We start from the raw sequence: 10,802 nt of genomic DNA, 5'->3' as shown, positions 1-10,802 counted from the left end.
GAGGTGGTGGGGGGGGGGCGGTGTAAATTCGGTGAGTTTTGGTTTTAGCCGAAAACAGCAGCCAAGATGTCGGTGGTGTGTTGAGGAGCCGCTGTCCGAGTGAAATGGTCGTCGGATCATCAACGGACAACACCACACCCCTGCTCCGGGAGGTGATGCCAGACGAAGCCGCTTTGGCTTTGAAAGGTCGATAAGCAACAAACAGAGACGAGTTTGACTTCAACACACACTCACGCGGACACTGAGAGAGGGAGCCGTCAGCGTGCAGTTCCAGGATCAACCAGAGCGTCAACGGGGGCGCTGTTGAGCTGTCGTCAATGTCAGGAAGGTTTATTTTTAGACCGTGGTGACCACAGCGGTGACCCGCAGAACTTCATCATGTCTGCACCCTGGTCTGCACATGCATGAACGTAAATGTAGCTCTCGTGTCTGTGAATGATGCCGTGGCTAATAAAAAAGATGAATAAAAAATCATTTTAAAAAGATACATGTTCCTCAAAATAACCCAGGATTAATGTTAATATGCCGTTTTTAAAATGGACAACAAATTAATAATAAAGATACATTTTTATTTGTCAGAAAATAAATAAATGGGTGATGAATGTATAAATAATCTACAATTTTCTGCTTTTATATATTTTCTTATTCACTTGCAGATGTAATTATTTCCTAATTTATTGAATAAATGTTATTTATTATTTTTTTTATTTGTTTTTTTTTTCTTATCCATTTCTGTATCAATTGTATTGTATTTATACGTCCCTGCATATTTCTTGAAAATCTGTGAATTTCCCAAAAAAACGTATTTCTTATTTAATTTTCATATTTATTTTCCTATTGATTTGTTTATTTCAGTGCTGTATGGTAATAAGGCAAAAAGAAGCTCAAGAGAAAAAGGGGGACAATTTCCCTATTTATCTAATTCCCAGATATGTGTGTGTGTATATATATATATATATATATATATATATTGTATTTCTTCTTCATCATGGGGGTGGGGGGGTGGCCTTGGCATTCAGGTATCAACTATGCACATTTATTAATTTCCCCATTTATATAGTTCCACATTAAATTACTTTCTGTATTTGTTTTTACATTTATGTATAATGAGGAGGGGTGTGGTCTAAGGCATCTTATGTGCATATTTGTGTTACTTTTGGCCCATAATTGATGGATAAAAGTAATCAATATTTAATTTTTGCCATTAACAGCCTCAATCTGAAAATTTCTTCTCTCCTTTAGTGATCTGATTCAGATCCAGATTCTCAGTTTGAATGAACTATATAACATTTTCCTGGTAGCGATCTAATCATTTTTTCTCTAACAGCAAATAAACTCCAGACATCTTCAATTATTAACCAAATCGATTTATTATGCATGAACAAATCCCTTCCTGCCTCTGTCACGCAGACACGCACACACACACACCCAACATTTAAATACATGACGTGGTGGGAATTCGGCATAGCTCACTTGGTTGTTGCACATGCTTTAATAAAATGATAGATATATTTACAGGATAAGCAACGTCTCCGAAAAAAATTCGCAAGAACAGCTCCCGGTCCCGCCCTGCAGCACTTTGCAACACTCCTTTTTTTTTTTTTTTTTTTTGGAAATTCACACATTTAAAAATAAGTTCAGAACTGAAAGGAAAAACAAAAAAACAAAACAAAAAAGAAAAACAAAACAAAACAAAACAAACAAAAAAAAAAAACCACACAAACCATGGGGGTTTTGGCCAATACGACATAGCATTATACGTATATGGAGTTCATCATCTACATAAATATGGCAGTAACACTGAGTAATTCATACGGTCTATTTACAAAGTTTGTGAAGTGGGGAAATATTACAGTCTGTGTGTGGACGACTGCCAGAACATATGCCTTCTTTAAAGTCTGGGGCACTGAGTCTAGGAAAAACCAACACCTCCATCCCTTCGCTCACCTCCTCTGTTAGACCTGTCAGGACTGACACAACAAACAAAATAAGGCACAATTAATACTTGGACCATTTTCAGGGGAATCTACAGACTTGCAGCTGGCTTGTGAGGCATGTAAACAATTGAGTCGATTGATTAGGACTGCCTTATCACCTTCCCTTTGTATTCCCGATCAGTGATTCAGTCCATCTGATGTGATTCAAAACAGGTTTCATATGGCAAGGACCTTTGACCCCCCCCCAAACCCATCCAAAAAAAAAACAAAGAAAAAAAATAATAAAAGAAAAGAAAAAGAAAAAAGAAAAGAAAAAAAGCCTTCGGTCTCAGCCTCTCTCTCTCTCTCTCTATGCTACTCAACAAATACAATCACATGGTGACAAACAAAGAAAACTAGTAGTGCATACACTACAAACACAACAGGAAAATGCAACGCCCTGCCAATTACCTTTGGTTAGGCCACAGCACTGCCCTCTCAACAAGGGGGGATGATTGAACCAAAAAGAAAAAAAAAAAAAAAGAAACAGAAATGATTGATTGATAGATAAGCTGTCCAAAGCTGAAGCAGTTTCAGTTGCAATGTGACTAAACCACAGATAAAAAGAGAGAAATCTGTTTCCCCATCCCGATCCACTGATCATCTTTGACCAGTGCGTTTCTGACTAACTCCGACCAACCTCCACCCAGCGCTCAGCGGCGACCGCAATGACCACACGTATCCCCTTCCCTTCCCCCTACATATTTTGTGATTTTGTTTCAAATACATCTAATGGCACAACCGCTCTCCCCCCAGACGTGTTTGCTGTCATTAAAAAAAGCCCCTCGTCGAAGGTTTCCAATTGCTTTCTGTTGGTGGTCATCATTGTAGGATGAAGAGGGAGGGAGGTCTGGGCGTTGAGACTTGAGTCCCGTCCTTCCAGAACAGCCACGGCACCGTACAGACTCAGGAGGTGAAGAGTTTTTGGGGAGTGGGGCAGGCAAAGAGAGTGGCAGGTAGATCGATGGGGCAGGAGGAGGAGGTGGTCTGGGGGGTCTGGGGCGGTCTGTCGCAGCTGTTTGGGGCTCCTGGCTTTGGTCGGTGTGATGGAACCGCTCAGTCGTGTTTCAGGTGGTCCTTGATGTCCTCCTCGTCCGTGTACTCCGATGGTTCGTCTCCGGGCTTCAGCAACCTCCCGACGTAATCGTATTTTTCTGGAAGACATCAGCAAAATGTTGCATTAAAAAGGTGCGAGCACAAAGAGCGGCTTCAGCAGGAGCAACAACCTCACAGAGCTGCATCGATAATTATTTTAGAGATGAAACAATCAGTCCTTAAATCATTTAGTCAATGACTGAAAAATTTATTTTGGGCAGCTATTAATGTGAAAATATGACATTCATAGTTTCTCAGTGGTCAAAGTCTAAAACTCTAAATCTAAAAACAGTCTAAAACCTTAAATATTCAAATTATTTGGACGATCGATTCATTCAAGTTATTTTCAAGCCAAAATGTCAGTTGAATTGATTTTAGCTTTATTTGCTGCTTTGCTTTGTCTTCTCCTGCACTGAGGACCGTAACTAACCATTATTTTCATTATCAGTTAATTAGCCAATTATTTTCTTGAACAATAGTTTGGTCAATAAAATATTTACAATTCAACATATAATGAATAAACAAACAAATAAAAGCAGCAAATAATAGTGTTTTTCTGTCATTTTTGATTGGAAAAATGAAAAACAGCGCTGTCGCCTCACAGCAAGAAGGTTCCGGGTTCGAGTCCCGGCTCGGCCGTGGGATCTTTCTGTGTGGAGTTTGCATGTTCTCCCCGTGCCTGTGTGGGTTCTCTCCGGGTACTCCGGCTTCCTCCCACAGACATGCAAATGGAGACTAGGCTAATGGGATACTCTAAATTGACCATAGGTGTGGCTGTGAGTGTGAATGGTTGTCTGTCTCTATGTGCCCTGCGATGGACTGGCGACCTGTCCAGGGCGTACCCGCCTCTCGCCCGAAAAGATGCTGGGATAGGCTCCAGCCCCCCTGCGACCCTACTAGAGGATAAGCGGTAGAAAATGGATGGATGGATGGAAAATGAAAAACAGTTACTCGATTAACAAAATTGTTGATTAATCTTCTATCAACCGACTTTTCAATTAATCAACTAATCTTTTTAGCTTAACTAATATGATGGTAAAGGGAATGTCTTTGGGTTTGGGGCTGCAGGTCAGATGTAATACAAGCTATTTGAAACATCAGCTTTGGTTCTGGGGAAACTGATGCACATTTTTCACTATTTTCTGACATTTTATAGCCAAAATAATTTATTGTTTTGTTGCAAAAACAATCCAGGGCTTGGCAGTGCAAGCCTTTTCCTGCGACTAAAAATAGATGTGTGTGAATTGTAAAATGTATTTAGGAGCATGTACGCAATAGAAAGTATTGCAGAACTTGGCCAAACGAAAAGGTAAGTAAAATAAGGTTAATTCATTAATTAATTAATACAAATCTGCTGATTCATTTTCTGTTGATTGACAAACAGCTGGTCACTAACTGAGATCAATGTGTTTTCCACTGAACATCAGAGAAAACGCTGGACTCTCAGAGCAGTGACCAGAGTGAAGAACAAGATGCTGCCAGTAATTTACTGACATCTTCTTATATAATTTCATCAGTCACCATTTGGAGCTGCCAACTTTCAAAGCTGCCCTGTCCAGCTTTACATTGACATTTGCATCAACTGTACATGTTTTGTCCTGTAGACTCTTATTTAAAAAGCAGAGGCCTGACATTACTTAGATGGTTTCAGTCCAAAATTAGACACTCGAGACAAAAAAAAAAAAAGAAAAGACACTTGACTTTGAAATCAAACACTGCATTTGAGGTAAAGCACATTTTAAAATTACAGACTACATTAGAACTTAAACCCATGTTACGTTTACACTGGGTACAGAAAATCATTGGATTGTGACATGAGTGATGTGGCAAAACAAAATACAAGGGGTGAAGCGAGGGCCTTTGTTTCCGTCCAGTTTCATTGTTTCCTGTTGTAACTGTTTCTCAGCAGATGTGGTGGCAGGAGATATTTTTAGTTTTGGTTTATTGCATGTTTGTGCACTCCATAGTTTCGTTCACCAGCACATTTAAGAAAGAACCTTTTTAATGGAGCAGAAATTATCAGTCGATTAACAGAACTATTTTGATGATGGATGGATATGCACCGTTTTCATGGTTCAAATGTGAATATTTTCTGCTTTTCTTAAGATCTGATAGTAACAACCAATTATTTGCTTATTCTTCTGACGCTTTCCTCAACCAATCCTTTAATCTATAAAATACCAGAAAAAAAAGAAAAGAAACATTTCAGTCACTAATTCTTTAAGTCCAAGGTGACATCTTTGTTTACTATCACACAAAGTAAAAAAAATCCACACAATTAAGAAGCAGGAAATAGAAAACATTTGGTATATTTGTGCCTGACAAATAACTGAAATGAGTCATCAGTTATAAAAACAGGTGGCAATCAATTTTCTGGTGATCAACTAATCGATTAATTGACTAATCATTTCAGCTCTTGTTGGAACAAAACAAGTTATTTGAGGGATGCCACCTTCGGCTTTAGGAAAACTTTTTTATCTTCCTGCTTTGTGCTGTGCAAATAAAGAAACAAACAAGTAAAATGCTTTACAGTAAAAAATATCAAACATTCTCTTGTTGACCTTTTAAAATGTGGAAATTTGTTGCTTTTCTTTTTCTTAACATTATATTACATTGAATATCTTTGGGTTTTGGTCTGTGGCTTGGGCACTATAAAACAATAATCACGTCTTGGACATGACGGACATTTTTAACTGTTTAACTGTTCTGACGTTAAACAGGCCAAACAAAAGTCGATTGATTGAGAAAATAATTGGCAGATTAATTGATATCAATCAATGAAAATAGCTGGTAGTTGCAGCCCTAAAGGTCACCAGAATAGTGTTTTATTTCATCTACAAGAAGTTTTGATTCTGAATATGAAGTAAAACTAAAAATACATTCAGATGCAATGCAAACTGAAGGATAGTTGTGCCAAAGCACAAATGCGACTTTTGTACTCTTTTAAATTAACCTAATTTAATCATAAAAATCATGTTCAAAATGTAATACAACATACTGAAGCAGTGGATGCCCTTGGAGAGGTTTACAAGCAAAAACACTGAAAAAAAAACGCAGTCGGTTTGATCTTGTGTTTGTGTTTCTGATTCTCAGTCTGACCTGACTAAATATGCAGAGATGCAGAGAGAGGCTCTGCGGGACGGACCATAAACACGACTGATGCATCTGTGTCATCCGAGACAAATCAATATCTCAGGAACATTTTCTTTACAAGCATCAGAAAACCACCTTACCCATGAACTGCATCTCCCACTCCCTCACGCTCTCCATCTGTACAGCGTTGAGGTCTGACAAGTCGTCGTACTCGTCCCGCAGGGCGTCTTTCTCCAGGCAGAAGGTGGCCAGGCCTCTTGAAGCATCCCGGCCCGCGAAAATGCCGTAAGGACCATCTGAGAAACAAACACAAAGTCAGGATGAATGAATGTTTAGCAGAGAAGTTTCTTACTTTACTAATCACTTCCACAGTTTAACAATCATTCTGACTGAGACTCTTTACTATTCTAAACATGATGTGAGTTTTGGGATAAACCGGTCAGACGCCAGCGGATACACAGGTCAGCTTCCTGCCCTGGTTTGGGCTCAGTGTCGTTTCTTTTAAGCTTTTAAATTGATCGACCGAGAAAAAAGTGTTAAAACTGTACAAATACCTTTTCCAGCCAAGCAACAAGTTAACCCTTAACCTATTAAGTCAAATCTACGACATGTGACTGCTGCTGCTCCTGCTTCACATTAAAAGCCTCCCAGAGCTGCCAATGAGTAAACCACTTGAATACAGTGCAGATGCAGTGAGTTCACAGATGCAGCGACTCCTGGCTCCAGGAAATATCAGACATGCTCTTCTTTCTGAAGAGGGATCGTTGTGTTGACAGTGACTTAGCAGAACCCTGCATCAGTACGCTGTTGTTATTAGAGATGGAAGATATATTAACATGATATAATGTGAAATGTGATGTGGTCTGGGATTCCTGTAATCGTAACACTGCCTCTGACCGGTATTAAAGACTCCATTAGAGTTAAATTAGAGCGGCAATGATTAGTCGATTGATCTATTAGTCTGTCATCAGAGAATTAAACTGCCAACTACTTTGATGATCAAAACACATTACAACTCATTGTTTCTTAATAAAGGTTGAGTGATGCTGAACTTTTGATGCTGATATCCATATTTGAGACTTAGAAATAATCCAACAACGATATATCTGCCATTACAATGTTGTTTTTCTACATAAACTCATAAAACACTGGCTCATAGCTTAGGGGTGAAGACGCAGAGGACCATGAGCCATAACATCCGGCTGGACACCTTTGCTGCTTCCCTCATCGCCTCATTTCCTCTCATCTCTCCACTGTCTGTCCACAGCAAAGGCTTAAAATGCACCATAAATGTGTAAAAATAAATAAATGGATAAAAATGAAATAGATAAATGCATGTATGATCAAGATATGTATCGAGCAGGCTGTTGTACAGTGAGAAACATGCTGATTTTCATTGTCTTACATTATAGTGAACAGATTCTCTCTGGGTTTTGAACTGGTCGAACAAAAACAAGACATGATCTTGAGCTCATGGAAATAATTTTCAGTCATTTTCTGTTTTCAGGCGTTTTACAGACCAAAAATTAATCTATAATGAAAATAATTCTTTATTGGTATTTCTGTCTCCAATGTGGAAAAAATGTATGACAAAATCTATGTCAAAACAGGCAGATTTATCAGTCGCTATATGTCTGCATTGTTTTTAGGAGTAAAATGTCTTCTGAAAGTCTAAAGCTTCAGCTAAAGTATCATCACATGATCAACATTAAAGATATTCAGCTACAAATATTGTTTTTGTTCAGTATTGCCCAGCACTTGTTGCTGTTCTGTCCTGTCATGCGACTTTTACCAATAACAATTCAGTAAAAATACTTTAAATATCTTCATGATTTCGCAACTTCAAGTAGAGGATATTGAATATCGTTGATATTCAGGAAATTTCTAGTTATCTGAATGATATCGTTTAATATCCCTTCAAAGGCACTGGTGATATTCAGTCTAACAACGCCCCGGGCATGCCATGAAGTCCTTTAAATCGCTCATCATCTTCCAACAGGAACAACATCTGACCAGCATGTGAACGCTCTGCAGGCCCTCAGGTTTTCTGCTTTTAATTGTGCAACAGAAAGCCAGAGCAAAAAAAAAAAAAGAAAACTCAGTCCAGTGTTCAAAGCACTGTTAAAGAGTCCATGAAGCAAAGGCGCCTTATCACCTCCAAGATTAGATGTGCTTTTACCTTGCACAACTAGACGAACGAGCATTTTATAGATAAAACTGCTAATCCTATTTTACGGTAAGCCTGAGAACAAGGCAACAAACTGATATTTTTGTCTTAGGGCCTATTATTAGAATGATATTGTTTTTTTATGTCCTGAATCACTCACAACAAAAGAAGAGCCAGAATTATGCCTGGATAATGTCTGAAAAACTTGAGTGTGTCAGCTGTAAATGGCAACTCCAGCCAGCTGGACTCTCCTCTAACCAGCAGTACAGGGCTGCAGCTAACAAGTACTTTCATTAATGGTTAATAATGGGGTCTATAACTGTCAACAAATGCCGTTTCAGCTGCTTGTCTTGGGAAAAACCCAAAAGTTTTCCATTGATAGACATGAAACAGAGGAAAGCAGCAAATCCTCGCTTGCCAGAAGCTGAACACAGAAAATATTTTAAATTTTTCTTCAAACAAGTCATAGAGGACTCTGTCTTCTGTCCCAGCACTAACTCAGATGTGATGAACACCAGCTAGACAATTTAAGATATGATCCTGCCAACTCCAGCGTGGCTCTGAGTCTATGTGTCATAATTTGGAGAGCTGGACAGATTCAGGCCTACTTGGCTGGGTGCTGGCGGTGTGGGATAGCAGACGTGACACACGAGTCTCCTGGGAGTGTGTTTGAATAATTATAGTTTATTACAGAGGTGATTTGTGAGTCAGCCAGGTCACAGAAAATGTGCAGTAGCAAGCTAGCCTTGCTTTTCAAAGACAAGAGGACATATTAAAAAGACTTATGAGGCTTCAGACTGAGAGAGAATTTGTGAAAGTAAAGCAATATAATATTTGTTTATCATATTTGTTCACAAACGTTATTCTCATCCCAGAGCTGCAGTTGTCTGTTTAACTCTGCACAGCAGAATACACAGTGACCCCAGGTGCTAAAAACACGTCTTTTCTGCAGGAAAATACCCTTTAGCATAACAAATATACACAGGCATATGGCATTTAATGTTAAAATCTCCGTGCACAGTTACCAATACCCATGCATGGTGAGTCCCATCACTGTAAACAAGCGGCGCTTCTAGACCAGACAGCCAGACAGTGCAGTGTGTCTGTGTGCACGTCAACAAGCTAACAGGCTAGTGTTAGCATGCTAGCTGGTTAAAACCTTGCAAACCAGCTTTAACTTGACCAAAAAGTTTCACAGGTTCAGTCCACATAAACATCAAGTCTAGACATGTTCAAACATCATCACAACAGTTGCGACCCTCCTTCCCCTCATAACAGCTCTGCTAGTTAGCTGACAGCTAGCATCCCATTCAAAAGCACAGACAAAGCCAAAGATATAGCTAAGCTAACCTCAACGGTTTGCGCCCAAATTTTTGACTCGGGACAACTCACCCCAAGCAGGACATGTCAGCTAAGTCACTCGGTTGTCAGGTCCTGTTCTACAGAGTGCCAGCTCACCTTTCCCGTAAAACTTTTTGCCGCTGGTCACGTCGAAAATTTTCATGTTGACAGCCATCAGGATGCGGGGGTTCTGGAGTCCGTCGTACTCCCGCAGCTGCTCCAGAGTGAAGTCCCGTCTCCTCATCTTGGGAAGAGCCGAGGCCTCGTCGCCCTGGGCCGCGTCGGCGCCGAGCCGCCTGCCCCACCGCCGGTACACCACCAGACAGACCGCCACCACCAGAACCAAAATAATAATATTCAGCAACATCCCGCCAAGGCCGAGCCCGTCCGACTCATCCGCTGCCCCCTGCCCGCCGCTTGTGTCAACTGGTCCGCTCGAACTGTCTCCATCGTCCGCCATACTGCACAGTTAGCGCCTACCCGCCCCTGGACTGATGCTGCGTTCACGACCTGTCGGAAGAACGGAACCACTAGTTGAGCAGCGTTTGGTCTTGTTACATTGCGTTCTGGTACGCATACTTAAGCTAGCCACCGTATGTTAAATATAGGACCGCAAGGAACGATTATTTTAATCATCGCTCATTCTACAGATTGTTTTCGTCGATTAATCAGTTAATCGTTTTGTCTAAAGAATGTCACCAAGTCACTAGTTCCCAGAGTCCAAATCGACGTTTTAAATGTCTGACCAACGGTCCAAAAAACCCATTTACTATCACAGAACAACAATGACACAAAATTATCAAAAAGTGTCCTAAAGCATCAAAGAGACGAAACCAGAAAATATAAAATAACTATTTCCAAGGTTGATACATATTTCAAAACTTTGCTTCTCTTACATTTTAAACAAAAACTCACCCGGTACAACATCTACTGTTACAGGTTACAGCACATCACAGTTCAAGAAGTCCTCTATTGAGCCACAGCATATTTAAAATTGATAATTACGAGGAACACTCTAAGGCAGCAAGGCACCCGCCTACCACTGTTATGAGTTGGTTGAAAACGAAATCTTGATGAATTTTGTCCCTCCAACAGGACCCGTAGCGTAAAAACAGCCACTAAAATACAAT

At 40.0% G+C, this 10,802-nt stretch overlaps 1 protein-coding gene across 1 annotated transcript; it reads right to left on the bottom strand.

The window, feature by feature from the left end:
• Positions 1–1,346: 1,346 nt before the first annotated feature.
• On the bottom strand, positions 1,347–10,182 carry pgrmc2 (progesterone receptor membrane component 2). Its single transcript, XM_023412951.2, has 3 exons — positions 9,790–10,182; positions 6,305–6,460; positions 1,347–3,130 (listed from the first exon to the last, which is right to left on the bottom strand). Exons 1-3 carry the CDS (start codon positions 10,130–10,132, stop codon positions 3,033–3,035), a joined length of 597 nt encoding a protein of 198 aa, XP_023268719.1. The 5' UTR covers positions 10,133–10,182; the 3' UTR covers positions 1,347–3,032.
• Positions 10,183–10,802: the final 620 nt, after the last annotated feature.

The sequence above is a fragment of the Seriola lalandi genome, unplaced genomic scaffold (assembly GCF_002814215.2).
Source record: "Seriola lalandi dorsalis isolate HSWRI2012SDOR001 ecotype SW California unplaced genomic scaffold, Sedor1 jcf7180002054497, whole genome shotgun sequence".
Classification (NCBI taxonomy): Eukaryota; Metazoa; Chordata; class Actinopteri; order Carangiformes; family Carangidae; genus Seriola; species Seriola lalandi.
The sequence above is the reverse complement of the archived record's forward strand: the minus strand, read 5'-3'. Positions and strand labels throughout refer to the sequence as shown.